Source organism: Salmo salar, chromosome 23, assembly GCF_965601325.2.
Source record: "Salmo salar chromosome 23, fSalSal1, whole genome shotgun sequence".
Classification (NCBI taxonomy): Eukaryota; Metazoa; Chordata; class Actinopteri; order Salmoniformes; family Salmonidae; genus Salmo; species Salmo salar.
The window spans coordinates 22134255-22154173 of NC_138313.1; the positions used below are offsets into that span (position 1 = coordinate 22134255).

General features: G+C 42.0%; 1 protein-coding gene across 4 annotated transcripts; it reads right to left on the reverse strand.

Annotated features, from left to right (window-relative positions):
• Nucleotides 1–164: 164 nt before the first annotated feature.
• Nucleotides 165–9175, reverse strand: LOC106584107 (DCN1, defective in cullin neddylation 1, domain containing 4 (S. cerevisiae)). 4 transcript variants are annotated; one of them, XM_014168970.3, is made up of 11 exons: nt 8999–9175; nt 7312–7382; nt 6838–6877; nt 5790–5877; nt 4707–4795; nt 4033–4103; nt 3742–3833; nt 3397–3505; nt 2765–2869; nt 2550–2652; nt 165–2445 (listed from the first exon to the last, which is right to left on the reverse strand). In XM_014168970.3, the coding sequence occupies exons 1-11, from the start codon at nt 9015–9017 to the stop codon at nt 2390–2392; spliced, it is 843 nt and encodes a 280-aa protein (XP_014024445.1). In that variant the 5' UTR covers nt 9018–9175; the 3' UTR covers nt 165–2389. The 4 variants fall into 4 exon arrangements, with proteins under 4 accessions (XP_014024445.1, XP_014024444.1, XP_014024446.1 ...); XM_014168969.3 differs by having other exon boundaries at nt 4695–4795; XM_014168971.3 differs by having other exon boundaries at nt 4695–4795; nt 8868–9086.
• Nucleotides 9176–19919: the final 10744 nt, after the last annotated feature.

The window sequence follows — 19919 nt, forward strand, 5'->3', positions numbered from 1 at the left end:
CTGTGGTAATGCAATAGTCAGAACAAAAATACATTAGGCCTACAGTAGAGGGACCAAATATGATCCTGTGCAATTTAGGAACGCAGAATGAAACATCCTTTGACAACAATTGTTCACAATCGTTCTGTAAAGGAAAATGGCAAAGCAAAAATGAAAGACGACGATAAGTTAATAAACCCATTTATACGTAGAGATAGGTTACAGTGAAAACAGACATACATACTGTACATACAGTCAGGACAAAGTTGTTCTTCCTCCTGCAATACCAATGTAGAATACCATCTGAATTAGACTTTGTGCAAATGATTAGTGAGCCGTTTAGCAACTAGCTCCATCTCCTACCAAAACCTAATATACACAAATACACTGATTACTGACAGTCAAAGCATCGTGGATCACTGATAGGTGAAGCTATCATGTGTTCTTATTACTTCAGAAATTTAACCATTTACTGTACATGCTTTAGTTCAGACACCACTGGGTTTGACCAATAAATGATTGACATATGACCTGATAACCTTCTTAAACCACACCTTCAACACTGCACCAAACTTGTCTCCTTTCTCCAATTTCTTGAACTTTCGTTAAATTTCAGTTCATGTCCATTTGTTTGAGAGACTAACAGTGTGGTTCTTTGTGTGTGTGTGTGTGTGTGTTAGAAGGGAGTGGTTGGGCAAATGCAGGATGGAACTCCTCTTCCCAAAATGAGGTTGCATGTGTGTTCCGGCTCTGAATATACACAGTCATGGTTTTCATAAAGCGTTAAGACAACATGACCAAGGGTATCAAATGAAGCACAAAAACACTTGCACAAATTCCTGTACAAAAACAACAACAATAAAATAAGTATTCAAAAATCTCATCCATTCGCAGATGGCTCTGATGGAGAGCATGCATGCAAAGTTTCACTCTCATGACAATTGAGCGTCACATCACAGCTAGAGACAAAAGTTTACATGTGTTACAAGAACATTAGCCCTACGCTAGGCAAAAAGAACACCATTGCAGCACCACCGGGTTCTAAATCGAACCCGTCAGTGTCCATGGTTTTGAGACCTCTTGAATGATACATGGCAATGCATGCATGCTGGGCTTGGATTTCCCCTTAATGTACAGCCTGCCTACCCTACACAACCTATTCCTCAAAGGCCTTAAACAGTCTTCCAATTATAACACTCTCAGTACTGGGGAGAGAGAGACTCGTTAGTAATATGGATGAAACTGGACATGATCAGTGGACATAACAGAAGACAAGACCAAAGCAATATGCCAGATATGAAGAAAAAATAGAGGTACGTTTCTATTTTAACTCGCAACTTAGGCCAAACAGTCTAATTTAATCCTGAACGTATCCCTGACCAATGTGTGTGTGTGTGTGTGTGTGTGTGGCGCAAGTAAAGTGACTTCTATAAATTGTTAAAGAGGCACAGAAAACTCTTAAAAACCTACAGCTTAGAAACATAGATTGGTCACATAACCAATGAATGCTGGCCAGTCCACTAACGACTGACCACTGCACTGTAATAAGAGTTAATAAGCAGCACTGCTGATTGGTTAGTTGTTGTGGTATGAGGTAATCTGAAGCCTTCACAGGGGGCTACAAAGCTTTAGCACAGGCTGGTATCACAGTAAGACTAAGGATGGAAAAAGGGGCTCAAAAAGCACTGGCACAAATGACTTCATCACAGTAAACTGTACAGGTGTCATCATCCACCTGTAACAACAGCTTTAACGACCATGACTAAAAGACCAACTACTGTAACACTCAGCCATTTGACACAGTGTGCTTCTTCAAGAATTCCAATTCAACCCAAACAGGACAAAACTGATAGAAACGATGGGTTCTGTAGGTTATAAAGAGACAAGCACAGATCAAGTTCAAAGCACGGATATGCAATATTCAAATGTGACCGGGTCAAAATGACCTTGTTTTTAAGACTAAGACCGACCGTTCAAAATGGAGAGATTTTGTTGGTTTAATTCCTCCTAACGGGAGCAAAGGGTTCAAGAGTGGATCTCTCGCACACACACAAAACCATTGAGCCACTCATGAGAACACGATATCCTAACACGCAGCAATATGACATCACAGTGAGGGGGCGCAACGCCACTGGGGCTCGCCGTGTGATTACCCACAATGTAACATGGGTAGGGATCATTACCTGGAGAGGGTTTGTGTCTCCACGGTGACCTACATCCTAATCTCGCCAGAGCGGCTTGCACCTAAACACCCCTCCCCCCCCAAACCATATCGCTATCATTACCTGGATGCACCACCTGCCATCACTGACAAGCACCTCTCCCATTTTGTATTGTTTGTTTTTAGTTCTCATAGCCGTTTGTCATCGTCGTTGTATTATAATGTGGTTTTGTTGCAGTGTACCTAATGCTATGACATCTCTCTTTCTTTGTACCATTCCACAAACTCATCCAACAAAACGGGCCCTGACAAAAGAAGAGAGAAAAGAAGGATAACGTTAGAGCACTGATCCCCTGTACCACTTAGGGAATGAGCGATTGTGTATTAGTGTTTGTATGTGTCCACTTACAGGCTCCATCCTCGTCATAGTTGCTGAGGTCTAGGTTGATTGTCCTGCTGAACTCTAGAACGTTGCACCACTGGTCTTTGTTGATAACCTTATACTTGGATTGCTGAATGACAGACAAGACAGAACAGGAAGTCAATACATAGTGACAAAACCGTGTCAAATGTTGTATGTACTAGATCAAGTTGAAGGTTACACAGGTTAGTTAGACTCCATACCTCTAAAAACTGATTGAACACAGGAAACAGTGGCCACGTCTTCCCCAGGAGAAGCCCCAGCATGCACTTGGCTGTGTTCAGGTCTAAACTCCTCTGGTCCTTTTCCTACAAAATCAGTATCACAGAAATTCAGCTTTACAGCGTGACTGAAATTTAAAGGCAATGTTCCCACTTTAGCAGAGACTGCCTTCACTGTAAACGCTGCATATGTCGGCTCAAACGGAAATGACCTTTACATTTATTTTGCGGAGTCTGTAACGCCTCAGATTTACAGATTGAATAGAGCCCTAACAGATGTCTCAGAAGTCAGGGGTCAAATATGAGTGACTCAATAGAACGAACGAGCAGTACTCATGAGAGCTTCAGCCGTGCAAGACGAATAAGAAAATTATCTTGACACACTCAAAACTAAGCTGAGAGTCGACAGCACAGACTTACTTTCCTACCTGACGTCACTTATCCCTTGTTTATTTCTACAAATGGTAATAGTTTCATCTTTCGTGTGTTGAATCTAAACATCAACAAATAAATATATCAGTCAAAATAAATATCCCAGGGGAAATAAATATCCGAGTCAGAGGAAATCTAGTGAGAATACTACAATACTGTGATACTGGCTTTGCCTCACTCACCCGAGCAAAATCGAAGGCGTATCTGTAAATGAGCTTAAAGTTGGTGGTGTCGTTTAGGACAGACCTCAAGTAGTCCAGGGAGTTCCTCAGCCTCTCTGTGGAGTCACACCTGACAACGCCAGAGAGACAAGTTAGAGACAGTATAGAGTCCCAGCTGACAGAGACTGTTGACTACAAAACAGACAGTTAAATATAAAGTAGACTATACAGACAGAGGCAGACTATAAACCCAGTCTGGGGTCAGCACCATTTTGTACATGGCACAGCTAGAAAAGGACAAACTGTAGGGGCAGACACACAGAACACACGTCCAGTAAAACACACAAACTGAGAGCAGAGACTTACTGCAGGGAGCCCATGCCTTTCAACCACTCCTGTAGGGTGAAGTAGCCCATACTCTGGGCATCCAGCTTCCAGGCCAAAACCAGCATCACCACCTGTTCACAAAGAACAGCATACACTCACATGCTATAACACAATGAAATGCTTGAGATGTTTACTTTTCAGTGAGTCATTTTCATCTTTGTGCCATCTCTGAATAACGGAGTTGTACCCAACTATAACAACCAAGTGCATGCACATGTGGATGGATTATAAATGTCACCCATCTACATAGACATGACTAGCCATCCTTACATTCTCTGGTTCCACTCCAATATCTTCACAGAACTTCTCCATTCCCTCTGGCCCCACGACATCATCACAGCCTATCAAAGATACACACATATATACAGGGCCATTATTTATGACATCATCCACTCCTACCAGAAACAAACACATAGGATTAATCTCTGATATTATGACAGCATAGTATGCCACAGACACAACAATGCTATGACATCACAACCATAGAGATTCTATTATATTTACATGGTGTGATGTCATAATCCGGAGGTCAAAGCAGTCCCTATTATGACATCACATCACGTAAACTATGATTGTAATCGCTATTGTTATGATGTCATAGAATTCTATGACATAGAATGAGGTAACAAAGTATTCTGACATCATCACAGCAAAAATTACAATCACAATGCGTACATACATACGTAACAATTCTCTATGACCCTATCCCACCTGCAGGTGACAAACACAAAACATTAATCTATGACATCATTTCAGCAAGCAAGAGACATCCTTTATGAAGCAATCAATGATGCCCGATTCACAGCTCTCACACAGTACAATTCAACTATGACATGAAAACCCAAATCTAAGCGTAACAAAGGTATTTACACCATTATGGTCAGTGTGCTTATATAAACTGATAGAGAATTGCAAAATGTATATTTACAAACCTTGTGTCTCACCTGCGTACTCATAGAACCACTCCAGGCATCTTTTACTGGAGAAGGTCTCTTCCTCTCGGATTTGTGGTGCCTCATGTTTTCTAAAAACACTGCATTTTGAAAAAGACCATTCAGACACAATCTACGGCACTGCACACGCAGCGTATTTAACACATTACTGCGGGTGCTGGGAAAACATTGTGTGAACTAAAATCCTACCGTCTAGGAGCATATCACACACTACGATGTAGAAAAAAGTTAATCCTGACAAATAACTATTGGATGAGCTATGTGATGGAAAGTCCTCTTGCTGCTCTTTTGGATTTCTAAGCTGACAATGAAGTATGCAAATCCACCGGGGAGACAAATCACGTGTCATCACGCATGCATCCCGTTTCAGTGAACTGTTGAAAATCCAGAACAAAAAATTGCACGCAATTGCATAATATACTGGATTAGGTTCTGGGGGGGAGATGTATGAGAAAAAGATACTAGACTGAGGAGGAAAAGCAGGGTGGTAGCTCCACCCGCCTCTCTCTGCCAGGCTATGGGTCAAATAAACCCTCCTCTTGCGAATTTCGAAAAGACGCGCACACCCGCTAAATCAACACGAGAAACCTGCGCACATGAACAACGGTTACTCGCTGTGCCTCGATCAGACTGACAGCGTCTTTGCGTCAACGCTGCGCAATTAAATGACACAGCATTTTTATTATGTCATCCAAAAATGTTTACTGGATATGTGTGCAACAAAAGTTCAACATTCACCTTTTGCTACTATTCCTGTCAAGCCGACGCATACAATTTGATGCATACGTTGGATAATTAGACCACACAGAACGCACGGCAACTGCCTCCGCAAGATAATGCTGCAAGGCAAACACAGCGTTCCATTGGAAATGAATGTACTTCTGGTGTACCAATATGCAATGACTGTCGGTCGCTGTGATCGAGGTGTTAGTCATCCCAGTCTTTTGACAGACGTTACGTAGTCTGTCTACGAGTGATTCGTGAATCTGAATAAGACTGCTGGATATAATTCCTCTTATTGTGTAAGACCTGATCTAACTGATGCTATTCGTTGGTGTACCAGGTTGGTAGTACCTGTCCTGGCGACTCTTCTTAGCTGACAGATCATCTCCTGTAGTGGGTCTCCTCTTTTTCCTAGGAGGCATGGCTCTGGAGCGGCAGGCTGAGAGAAACACAATGCGAGAGAGAGAGAGAGAGAGAAACACAATGCGGAGAGAGAGAGAGAGAGAGAGAGAGAGAGAGAGAGAGAGAGAGAGAGAGAGAGAGAGAGTGAGGAGAGGGATATAGAGAACAGCAACCAGGTTTCCATCTAACCTTTTTATGCGAGTAAATACATGTCAGGTAGAAAAGGTATTGACAGGCTGTGATGGAAACAGCAAATTTGTCGGTAAACTTTCCAAATGTCGACAAAACAAAACACGCTAGACAAGGTAGGATCTTTTTGCGACGGTAAAATGTATGATGTGAGAAATGGCGGTGGAAATGGCTTTATGCGCAAATAACCATCACATCGAAGTAAACTTGGAGTCACGCGATGATATGTTGTGTGGTCCTCCCACTGCGACTAGGGGAAAGCATGCAGTTTATTAGGCTACAGATTAAATAAGTTATGATGAACTTCACAGGGTGGTGAAAAAGCACGATGATGAGCTTGATGTTCCTTTCAATAAATATTGAGAGTCTTATTCTGGTGACATGATGATCGATGCTTGACTGCCATTTGACAAATAAATATAATCTTGCTCTTTTTGTCCATAATAATCTCATCATGTAGGCTATACCCGCACTGTATCTGTGGGCTGTTGGCTAGAGCGAACTTGCCAAGGCCAGAATGGGAACATTCGCTATATAACCAAAAAGATTGTGACAAAACCATCAGTAGGGTTTAAAATTCAATAGAAACCCATTTAACTTGTCTTTTTCTTTTGGTACATGGGAATTTAACAGCAAAAGTTATTTTCAAGTGCACAACGTCATCACGCTCAGCGTTTAATCAATTAGATGGAAACACATCTGTTGCGGGAAAATGCTAATATTGTGTTAAAACCTGCCGCCAATTGGATGGAAACCTAGCTAGTAAGTGTCATGTGGGTCTGCATTAAGGTGCAGGCAGGGTCGGTACCTGTGGAGTGACCGTCCTGTCCAACGTCCTCCGTCAGGTTCTGAGTGGAGAGATAAATGGAACTATATTAGGCAACCCCCACCCAGAGACACACACACACACACACAGCAGCACCGACGTTCGCATGCAGTGAGCAAGGGAAGGGTGTGAGGGGAGGCCTGCTCTCTCATTTCCTCAAGCTTGTAACCTTTAGAGATGCAGTTATTATTTCAGAGAGAGAGAGGGAGGAGAGAAATAGGATGAGAGGAAGGATAAATTAATCCCTTTTAAATATCCATCCAGGAATAGAAAAATCTATCCATGTCTATAACTCATTAATAACTAGGATTCATTTGTAGATAGGGGTAAATGTCCATGATCAAATTCTTAGCATTTTGCCAGAGGAACTCCATAAAGTAAACAGTTAGAACAGGTGGCTGGTACTCATATGACACATGAAAAACACATTGTGGTATGAGGGCAAAATGCTTTTACCAGCCTGTGCAGGGTGTGGTAGATTTTGTGGATGCTGGCCAGCGTCGAAAAATGGGAGTTCAGCTGAAAATCTAAAGGAGGGAAAGTACATTTCAGCACATCTCTAAATGTAACACCGCTACATTACATACATTAGATGTGGAACAGACACGCAACAGTAACAGTAGGCAATATTAAAGAATGATCTGCTTCTCAGAGAAACATAACCTTCTCACAGAAACATAGGTTTCCCAGGGCACTGCTAGCCGGGGAGAACTCACCATCTGCTGCCCACAGCCTGCCTACATCATCATGCTCCTCCCTCTGTCATAGGGGTCACATCTTTGCATTCAGCCAATAGGAATGAGAAGGTATGCATGTACAACCATCTTAATCACCTTCGTAATTTGCATCAAAATAGTTGGGATGACTAAATAGTGATGTCAAACAGCCATAACTGCACATAATCAAAGCCTTTCATCGTGATCGGATTGACAATAAAATGTGCATTTTTATGCTGAGCAGTTATAATCGTTCAGTAGGCCTAATACCAACCAGAAAGAGGTATGAAGTACTGTAGCTACGTAGATACATTAGAATACAGTAATATAATACAGTAGTCTATAGTCAGATCATGAGCAGAATTGACAGATGAGGATTGTATTCAAATGTAACAGGGTTCACAGAATGCCAGACAAAAAACTAGAGTGGTCGATTATGATTAAAGACCACGCCGACATGGCCTATCCAATAAAACATGTAATCTCCTAATCTGCGCTCACGAAGTGTCATTTTCGCTTTTAATCCGTTTCTATAGTCAAAACGCTCACACACCTAGATCAACGAAAGGCCGAACCTCATGATAGCACTAACTGAATAGACTACTTAAAATAGCAATACAGACACACAACTTGCACAGAGTTTACAAAGTATCTGGAGAGTAGAGGGAGACATTATGGTTGTTGTAGTCCATTTCCTGGATCAAGGTTCTAAGATCTTGATCAATGGAGAGTGGAATTAGACTACAATTCCCGCCCTCAGAAATTAACATTTCATTCTGCACCCCTCTCCCGACACTCACCCCAACTGATGAATGCATATTATATCGATACAAAAATGTTACATCCTATGGAATAGTGCATGCAAGTATCTTATGGTTCTCTTGCAACAGTTGATGTATATGACGCGCAGTCGGCCAACTCTATTGCAGCAAGCATAGAAATATATTTTACAGAACTGCGTCACAATTTTCATCCTCTGTAATTTTCCGCAGTTGACTGGAAAACTGACCTATTTAGCCTACACAACATTGTTCCAAGTGTAACTTGCTTTGCAGTAGCACTTCATTCCCGTCCGTAAATAAGCGACAAAATAGCAGTATAATAGGTCGACAATAATTACATATTTAGCTGATGTATTCAACCGAATAGTAGCCTTTGGAACGTTAGTTGTCCTAACAATAAGTCAACAAAAAGTGCGTACATTCAGCAATAACACAGTACAGTCCCTTTGTTGCGCCCCAAGACAACACTTAGAAATACAAAGAGAATGGCAATAGACAGAATGTCTGCACATACCTCTATTAGACACTCGATTAACAGCTAAATCTAAAGGCAAACAGATAGATGCAATAGATCCGGTCGCTGTTACGTAAGTTATCAATACGTGGAGCCTAAACACACCAAAAGCCACTACTATAGCTACTTACTTGCCGCATCAGAGTGCATTTTTATGAAACACACAACTGCCTGTGTGAAGTCCGCAGACCGGCCAGTAGGCGGGACATGTCAACATAACCAATGCCCACAGACGATTTGGGTGGACGAGGAACCTAGTAGCCGCACCCCTACTCCTTCATAATAGGCTGTGTCTGGTGTCATGTAGGAAATCTGAAGACAAAGAATTAGGACCCTCCTTTGGATGAACGTGAGAGGTCAACATTCCAAACCAGGCCATCCCACCGCTGAGGTTCATTGGCTAGGAAAAGTATCTACGTATGTCAATGGGAGAGTTCGATTAAGCTGCCTCGGGTTGAACCGAACTATAGCCCAACACGTGACCGAGTGAAACCGGTGAGCGAGGCACGCTCTTTTCAAATCAAACAGTAATCTGCGCCGCTCAGTCACATTGTGAACAGTGCAGCATCGTTCAGAAACATACATCTATTTTTCATAAAATATATGCTCGAATTTTCAAACTGGTTTTCATTGTGACGGCAGATAAAGCGTTTTTATCTTAATCAATCACTTTTGCATGTGAAAACACATAATCATACTCGTTACTCCACGACCTTAACCCGAAGTCACTTTTGTTTTGAGCCGACTTCTCCACCGGCCAAAACGGTTCATGCCCGGGATGCAGCCCGGTTCCAAATGGAAGCAATCAACGCTAAACCGGTTTACCCGGGAATTCCTAGAGCATTAATCGAATCTCCTCACTAATCGGAATTTCCTCGTGCAAAAACGAAAACCAACCCACGATGGACCTTCATTGGCCGGGTCACGTATTAGGAACCTCCCAATATACCTTGTGAATGGTGAAAATTACCTTCAGTCATAAGCAACTACGTTTGTTGTAAAATACAATTGGTTACACAGAAAACTGTTGTTTACAGAAGGGCGTGATTTTCTTTATTGTTACCCATCTGAATGAGTTGTTTTTTGTCTCAAGTTCAAAATGATATTCTTTCTGATATCCCATGTTTCTGCAACATATTTGACAAGCATAATGCGTAAAGCTCAATTTTGTAACATTCTGTGCCTGGCCTCAAATTCATAAATGTATGGAACTTAAAAAAACATGTACTTTTCATTTGAAAGGACTTACATGTCATAGCTACCTTTGCAGAATAGGTGCTGATTGATTCCACATAAGAGCAGCCCATTAGTTTGCTGGAATAGGTCAGCCTATATAACTACATTATAGTGATGGGTTTGACAGGGCAGCCTTTGTGGAGATCTCCCAGTCACATACCAGAACTGCAGGGAAAACATCCTGTTCTCACAAGAGTGGTTCAAGGAGGAGGAGGCATTTACTAAGGGGTAGAGCACTGAGAGGTCAATACAGATTGAGTTACAGTGCTTCACTAGAGGGAAAAGAAGAACATAATGAATTGTCACCTGGATTAATGGGTTAGAATGGGACAGATGAAGCAATAGACACATTTTAGTCAAAAGGGCATATGTTGTTGTGTCATTTTCAAATGAAACTGCAAATCTGGGTAAAAAATGACATATCTACAACACTTCATTGTTTCCTGTAAATAAAGATGAGCAGGGTAGGTCACCAACACTTGGACAAAATCTTGTAGTTTTGAAGCCTCTGATAGCAGAAAGGTGAATGAGTCAGAGGGAGATATATTAAGCCCTCATCATAGATACAGTATATATCTCTGCCTCAACATAGGATAATATAAGCAGGTTAAGTCATGTAATGGGAGGGGGTTGTACCTCCTAGTATTCATATTTAAAATGTGCTTCAAATATTCTTGGAATCATATGTGAAATATTTCTTAGAGTAACCGCTGTAGCTTACTGGGAACTTAACCACTCTTAACAAAAATATAAACGCAACATGTAAAGTGTTGGTTCCATGTTTCATGAGCTGAAATAAAAGATCCCAGCCATTTTCCATACGCACAAAAAAAAAGGATTTCTCTCAGATGTTGTACACAAATTTGTTTACATCCCTGATAGTGAGCATTCCTCCTTTGCCAAGATAATCCATCCACCTGACAGGTGTGTCATGTCAAGAAGCTGATTAAACAGCATGATCATTACACAGGTGCACCTTGTGCTGGACAATAAAAGGCCACTCCAAAATGTGCAGTTCTGTTAACAACACAATTGAATGTTAATTTCTCTACCATAAGCCATCAGCAAAGCGCTCATCCACACGACGCTATACACGTGGTCTGCGGTTGTGAGGCCGGTTGAATGTACTGCCAAATTTTCTAAAGTGACCTTCAAGGATGAATGGCCCATTGTCGTGCCATTCATCCGCCGCCATCACCTCATGTTTCAGCATGATAATGCATGGCCCCATGTCGCAAGGATCTGTACACAATTCCTGGAAGCTGAAAATGTCCCAGTTCTTCCATGGCCTGCATACTCACCACACATGTCACCCATTGACCATGTTCAGGATGCTCTGGATCGACGTGTACGACAGTGTGTTCCAGTTCCTGTCAATATCCAGAAATTTCACACAGCCCTTGAAGGAGTTGGACAACATTCCACAGGCCACAATCAACAGCCTGATCAACTCTATGCGAAGGAGATGTGTTGCGCTGCATGAGGCAAATGGTCACACCAGATACTGACTGGGTTTCTGATCCACGCCACTACCTTTTTTTAAGGTGTCTGTGACCAACAGATGCATATCTGTATTCCCAGTAATGTTAAATCCATAGATTAGGGCCTAATGAATTTATTTCAATTGACTGATTTCCTTATATGAATTGTAACTCAGTACAATCTTTGAAATTGTTGCATGTTGCATTTATATTTTTGTTCAGAGTAATAAACAATAAAATCCCCAATGTTTCCAATCAGATCCATTCAAGACCACAAGAGGGCGATAACACCTGCAATCTAGTAATCAGTCTGGTAAATACAGCCGGAGGACAACACCTAAATGAGACTAGGCTGGCTGGCACACCCAAATCATTTACATTTACTGAGCTGGACTTTATTCCCAGTGACTCAAATATCTCTTTGATGTATAGTTGTCCTTGTGTGACAACAGCTATTTGGCAAGCGTCATCTGACTTGAAAGCAAAGTATATGGCATATAATATACATTTGAAGTCGGAAATTTACATACACTTAGGTTGGAGTCATTAAAACTTGTTTTTCAACCACTCCACAAATTTCTTGTGAACAAACTATAGTTTTGGCAAGTCGGTTAGGACATCTTCTTTGTGCATGACACAAGTAATTTTTCCAACAATTGTTTACAGACAGATTATTTCACTGTATCACAATTCCAGTGGGTCAGATGTTTACATACACTAAGTTGACAGTGCTTTTAAACAGTTTGGAAAATTCCAGAAAATGATGTCATGGCTTTAGACGCTTCTGACCGGCTAATTGACATAATTTGAGTCAATTGGAGGTGTACCTGTGGATGTATTTCAAGGCCTGCCTTCAAACTCAGTGCCTCTTTGCTTGACATCATGGGAAAATCAAAAGAAATCAGCCAAGACCTCAGAAAAAAATGTAGACCTCCACAAGTCTGGTTGATCCTTGGGAGCAAACGCCTGAAGGTACCACGTACATCTGTACAAACAATAGTACGCAAGTATAAACACCATGGGACCACGCAGCCATCATACCGCTCAGGAAGGAGATGCGTTCTGTCTCCTAGAGATGAGTGTACTTTGGTGCGAAAAGTGCAATCAATCCCAGAACAACAGCAAAGGACCTTGTGAAGATGCTGGAGGAAACAGGTACAAAGTATCTATATCCACAGTAAAATGAGTCCTATATCGACATAACCTGAAAGGCCACTCAGCAAGGAAGAAGCCATTGCTCCAAAACCTCCATAAAAAAGCCAGACTACGGTTTGCAACTGCACATGGGGACAAAGATCATACTTCTTGGAGAAATGTCCTCTGGTCTGATGAAACAATAATAGAACTGTTTGGCCATAATCACCATCGTTATGTTTGGAGGAAAAAGGGGGAGGCTTGCAAGCCGAAGAACACCATCCCAACCGTGAAGCACGGGGGTGGCAGCATCATGTTGTGGGGGTGCTTTGCTGAAGGAGGGACTGGTGCACTTCACAAAATAGATGGCATCATGAGGGAGGGAAAATATGTGGATATATTGAAGCAACATCTCAAGACATCAGTCAGGAAGTTAAAGCTTGGTCGCAAATGGGTCTTCCAAATGGACAATGACCCCAAGCATACTTCCAAAGTTGTGGCAAATGGCTTAAGGACAACAAAGTCAAGGTATTGGACTGGACATCACAAAGCCCTGACCTCAATCCCATAGAAAATGTGTGGGCAGAACTGAAAAAGCGTGTGCGAGCAAGGAGGCCTACAAACCTGACTCAGTTACACCAGCTCTGTCAGGAGGAATGGGCCAACATTCACCCAACTTATTGTGGGAAGATTGTGGAAGGCTACCCAAAACATTTGACCCAAGTTAAACAATTTAAAGGCAATGCTGCCAAATACTAATTGAGTGTATGTAAACTTCTGACCTACTGGGAATGTGATGAAAGAAATAAAAATTGAAATAAATAATTTGCTGTACTGTTATTCTGACATTTCACATTCTTAAATAAAGTGGTGATCCTAACGGACCTAAGACTGGGAATTTTTACTAGGATTAAATGTCAGGAATTGTGAAAAACTGAGATTAAATGTATTTGGCTAAGATGTATGTAAACTTCCGACTTCAACTGTACATGCTGTTTGTAATATTATTTTCTTGAGTTCTTTTTGAAACCACTGATACATTAAATGATATACTCATTAAGACCACAGCAGGTCTTTGTAGTCTGGACCTGCCCTAGCTAGCAGATTGTAACGGGCTAATGTGAAGCTGAATTAGCCGTTACAGGTTAGGTACTGTTTGGCATAGCACAGAGAATTTTCGACCAGGGCCTCTGCAGTGTTTATTGAAAAAGGGAGCAGTGAGGAGGACAGTGTAGTCGAGGAACAAACAAGAGTAAAATGAAACGTGTAGCAACAAAGAATAGGTAATTAAGGTCCAAGAGAAAATCTGAGCAGAGTATTTGAGCAAATATTTGATTCTTCCAGACATTTGGCATCATAAGCTCTGAAAGACCGGAGAATACAGTGACAGTGAAGGCAGAACCAGCCGATGGGAGAAGATGGTGAGACACACACACACAACTTGGCCAAGATTGATGTGTGTCCCAGTGTCAACATGGCGATCGTAACATCCACAGACAAATCTGGAAGGAGTACAAGGAAGAGAGCTCCTGATATAGAGGTATTGACCATGGTGGTGTACCACACATCTAAACAACAAACCTGTTTAAACAGTGCCTTCAGAAAATATTCATACCCTTTGTATTACAGCCTGAATTCAAAATGGATTAAATATATTTTCTTCTAGCCCATCATCACAAAGTTTTTAGACATTTTCTCAAGCTCTGTTAAGTTAGATGGGGAGCAGCAGTGAACAGCAATCTTCAAGTCTTTCACAACAAAATGTGGAATAAGTCAAAGGGTGTGAATACTTTCTGAAGGCAATGTATCTGAACTTTTAATCCAAGCAATTACATAATAAAGCTTGTTCCTTTATTACACAAACTCAGACACTAGACCCCCTTTGTGCCTTGATCACCATTTCCAGATGCATAGTGAGTCTTCTCTAAACAGCAATAGAGATGCATGTACAGTACCAGTCAAGGGACACACCTTCTCATTCAAGGGTTTTTCTTTATTGTTACTATTATCTACATTGTAGAATAATAGTGGAGACATCAAAACTATGAAATAACACATATGCAATCATGTAGTAACCAAAAAAGTGTTAAACAAATCAAAATATATTTTATTTGAGATTCTTCAAAGCGACTGCAGTCACTGCTTTGGTGTTTGCAGAGAACAACAGGGAGGGTGACACTGTGGAGTTGTCAACCGTAATGGAGAGGTCTTTGAGCAAAAAGGCCTTCCATGGGAGGAAGAGCAGCTCCGTCTCATTGAGCCTGAGGTAGTGGGCCGACATCCAAGTTGAGATATTTGCTCGGTACGCAGCGATGAGTGTCACCAACTGGGTGTCAGAAGGGGGAAGGAGAAAAGTAGTTGAGTGTCATCAACATAGCAATGATAGGAGAGACCATGTGAGGATATGATGTAGCTGAATGACTTGGTGTATAGAAAGAAGAGGAGAGGGCCTAGAACCAAGTCCTGGGGGACACCAGTAGTGAGAGTACGTGGTGCAGACACAGATCCTCTCCAAGTCACCTGGTAGGAGCGGCCTGCCAGGTCGGATGCAATCCAAGAGTGTGCAGAGCCTGAGACGCCCAGCCCTGAGAGGTTGGAGAGGAGGATCTGATGGTTCATGGTGTCGAAGGCAGTGGATAGATCTAGGAGGATCAGAACAGAGGAGAGAGAGTAAGCTTTGGCAGTGCAGAGAGCCTCTGTGACACAGAGAAGAGCAGTCTCGGTTGAGTGACCCGTCTTGAAGCCTGACTGGTTAGGGTCAAGAAGATTGTTCTGAGACAGATAATGAGAAAGTTGATCAGAGAGGGCACGCTCAAGTGTTTTGGGAAGAAAAGAAAGAAGGGATACAGGTCTATAGTTTTTGACGTCAGATGAGTTGAGTGTTTGTTTCTTGAGGAGGGGAGCGACTGCAGCCAGTGGTCAGGGATGTGTTTTTGAGGGAAGTGAGGAATGGGAGAAGGTCTCCAGAGATAATCAGGAGAAAGGAGGAGGGGGTGGGGTCGAGTGGGCAGGTTGTCGGGCGGCCAGACCTTACTAGTCGCAGGATCTCATCTGGAGAGAGGGGAGGAAGAGGTCAAGGCGTAGGGTATTTCTGTGTGAGTGAGATCAATAGACTCAATAGGCTGAGTGAATGAGTAGTGGATGTCATCAACCTTCTTTTCAAAGTGGTTGACAAGGTCGTCGGCAGAGAAGGATTAATTTATTGTTACAAATCAGCTCGCAAAGTTGCTTGCCAACTAGCCTGCTATAACGTTAGCCCTACTAGCCTGCTAACGTTAGCCCTACCAGCCTGTTAATGTTATGTTAGCATTGCATAAGTCAGCCAGTTGCTATCAACACCTAGCTTACAGCTACATTCAAGTAAACCAAAGTTTGGTAATACATAATGCCATCTAACCAGTTATCAAATAATGTTACCGGCATAGTTAGGAAAACATTCTTTCTATGTTAGCAAAAATCTTCTGAGAACGCCCCTCATCACCACAAACAACTTCAATGATGGCAGTCTCAGACTAACATATGTTGCGAATGACAGAGCAGCAGAATCATTTTGTGTGAGTCGTCAGGCTAACGTTTCATGGAACATTTATGTGTATCAGTTGCCAGGACGTTGTCTGATGGTCCCAAAGGAAAGTTATCCCCAAAAATGTTTTTCCCATTACACAGCACGCATTGTTACTGTTGCTGAGCCCATCAAGGCCCTGATTGGTGAACCACTGATCCATTCACAGTTCTTTGTGTCAGTTGGCAATACTCACAAACACATGACTTTTAACATAGTATTTTCAACTTACATATTTGACATACAGTACATGATTACATTATGCATGTTCATTTATACAGTAATTATTATTCAACATATCCTCACCTGGAATTTGAACTCACAACCTCTTGGTTCACAGCATTCAGATGTACCTTCAACACCACCATGTCTGTGTCAGTTATCAATTCATTTAACTATTCTCTCATCATTGATTTGATATACTTATTTCAAGAATCTAAGGGCATTCTGTATAGTTGTCTAATGCTGTTGGGGCATATTAACCTGTCTTAATGATATTCCTGAATCACTATGATCAATAAATATTTTCTTGGGTGTACTTTTAACAGAGCTGAGATTTACGCCGAAGTGTTCTTGAGTGTACTTTTAACAGAGCTGAGATTTACGTCGAAGTGCATTCATCCTATTGCGTTCACCTATCAAGTTGTTTCAGATCTACACTAGTCCCTAGGGAGGAAGGGTTAAGGTTTCTTCTGGACAGGGCCTAACTATACTGGCCCAATAAGCACATGCCCTAGAGCACATGTGTCAAACTCATTCCAGGGAGGGCCGAGTGTCTGCGGTTTTTTCACTCCTCCCTTGTACTTGATTGATGAATTAAGGTCACTAATTAGTAAGGAACTCCCCTCACAAGTGGACGGGGCTGGTCCTCTGCAAAGATTTTGGACGAGGTGACGAGAGGTCGGAAATGGCGGCGAGTCTGAAAAAGTCTTGGCGGGAAAAGTTCAGATAGGATGCTTTAATTTCAATGTTAGAGAATTTGTCCAATATGCACTGCTTTGTTTTAAATGCCAAAGAATGGGACATGTAGCTGCTCAGATTACGGTGAATGTGGAAGCAATGTGGTTAAGTGCTGTATTTGTGGGGGAGAACAACACAGTGCAGCATTTGGTGGATGCCAGGTACAGAGAGAAGCTCAGAGATATAGGATCAGTCATGATGTATCATATGCAGAGGCTGTTAAACAGATTGCTAGAACTGCAGAGTAGACTGATGGAGTTTACATGGATGCACCTGTAGTAAGTTAACCTATTGTCGGGGATGGTGCTTCTGATGGTCCTGGCATGGTTTCGAGGCCTGTTCAGAAATTCCCACCTTGATAGGGATCTTTTAAAATGTTAATTAGATTTCAGCGGAGCCGCATAAATTGTAGAAGGGTTAACAGCCAATTTATGCTTAATCTAAAAATGTGGTTGGAGGCTTTGAAAGGAGAGTGTGATGCAATTGCGGAGCCTCTGGAGGCATGCAGAGGCCAAATCATGCTCCGTACTGCATCACCCTACGCCTCTCAAATGTTGTAACAATGCAGAGGGCTCCGTATAGCTCCGCAATGACATGATTGCTTGACGGTAGGAGGGTGCGATATGTCCTGAATAAATACTCACAGCTCTGCTCCGCTAAGAACAAGAAGTATGAAAGCCCTGAAGTCTGTGGAGGCTGCATCGCAGTAAATGCTGTAGGGCCACTTCAGACACAAATTGACCATGCAGAGCATTTAAGGGTTCAATAATCGTGATATCAATTCTGTTACAGATAAACATGCTGATCATAATACACGAGGGCCATCTTGTTCTGGCCCCAAGATGAATGCTAATATAGAGCAGAAAATCAGAGCCCGTGGAACATGACAGAAATACAGAGCAAAGAGCCAATGTGGGTTGAGGAAAACTAAGTGTTGAGACCATGGGGTAAGTAGGAATAGATCTCTTTTTTCTTAAGGGCAAGAACTATAGCAGTTGTCTAATGTTGGTGGGGCATATTAACCTGTTTTAATTATACTCTTTAATCACTATGATCAATCAAATATTTTATTGAGTCTACTTTTATAAGGGGCTGAGAATTCACAGGAGGTTGGTGGCACCTTCATTGGGGAGAATGGGCTTGTAGTAATGGCTGGAGTGGATGTAATGGAATGGTATCAAACAAATGGTTTCCATGTGTTTGATGCCATTCCATTTGCTCCATTCTGGACATTATTATGAGCTGTTCTCCCATCAGCAGCCTCCTATGGCTAAGATTTACTTCAAAGTGCAAAGTTCTGTGTGAGTGAGACCCTATTGCTTAGATCAAGTTGTTTCAGATCTACATAAGTGCCTAGGGAGGAGGCTTTATGGTTACTTCTGGAAAGGGCTTAACTATTCTGACCCAATAAACACATGCCATAAAGATAAAACTTATTGGGCAATGGTTAGGTGCAGTGTTTCCCAAACTCGAGCCTCGGGACCCCCAGCTGATTCAAATAATTAAAGCTTGATGATTAGTTGGTTATTTGAATCATCTGTGTAGTGTTAGGGCAAAAACCAAAACGTGCACCCCTTGGGGTCCTGTGGACAGAGTTTGGGAAACATTGCCTTAAGGGGTCTTAAAATTCAAATAGCTAAATGATCCTTGGTATGACCATCTTAAAAGTACAGATAGCTCATCCTTGTACTGACCATAAGGGTATGGCATAGCTTGTACAGACCACCCGCATGTTATGGTTTGAATCATCTTTTGCAAACACTAATCATTTGCAGTAGCACGTGAAATAACTGTCCACATTTCATCTGAGACTGGGCAACGCTCTGATAAGGTTTACATGTATGGTCTCATCCTGCTCGTATATCTGGTTTGGTTCTGAGCTGTCAAAAGCTCTGGACAATGTGTCTGCCACTAACAATTCTTACCCTGGCCTGTACTGGAGTTGCAAGTCGTATTTCTGAAGTTTCAGAAACAGTCTCTGTACCCTTGGTGGTGTGTATGCTAGACCCTTCTTTGCAATTGTAACCAAATGTTTATGAGTTGTATCGGCCCACACTGTTTTACCATAAATAAACACATGGAATGTCTCACATGCATATGAGTGTCAATGCCTGCTTGCTCCTCATCTGTTAGCTGAAAGCTGTTGTAGACACCAATGGCGTCTGAGCCTGCTACTGTGAGAAAACAGTTCGGCCTTCTGTGCGTTGTCTTTTTCAGCCACTCCTATCGCTAACAGATAGAGGGTGAAACGGCTTGAACCTCTGCATTAACCTCTGCTGTTAAGTTTCAGTTCGGTTGGAGGCTTTGGCAGGTCCATGTCGTTAGCCAGCTAGCACTGCAAAATGACTAGCTACATGCACTGCACGCTCTGTGGCTAATTTTACCTCAGATAGTCTTGCTAGCCCAATGGCTAGTTAGGTAGCTAGCTAGTGACGTGAAGCCTCTTGGAGGCCTCTCGAAAAGCCTCTCTTTTCGACCAAAACTCGATCATGGATGAGTCAAAAGCGAGTTCTGTCATTGTACCATGTTGTATCTTCTTGTCTAAGAAATACTAAAGAGAACAGTTGTTCTTTAAAACATAAATTCTTAATTTATTCAAGTTAACCAGAGTCATGAAGTATAGTGCAATGAGCTGGAATCTCCCACTCTCCAAATGATGTGTGCAGGCTTTGCGTTCCC

Bases quoted from the DNA above. Each gene is read 5' to 3' on its own strand.
- LOC106584107 (XM_014168969.3), bottom strand. The intron at 4,104-4,694 runs GTTTGTAAATAT...TATCTTTGATAG, and splicing joins GTACGCAGGTGAGACACAAG to GCTGTGATGATGTCGTGGGG. The intron at 3,506-3,741 runs GTAAGTCTCTGC...TGGCGTTGTCAG, and splicing joins AAAGGCATGGGCTCCCTGCA to GTGTGACTCCACAGAGAGGC.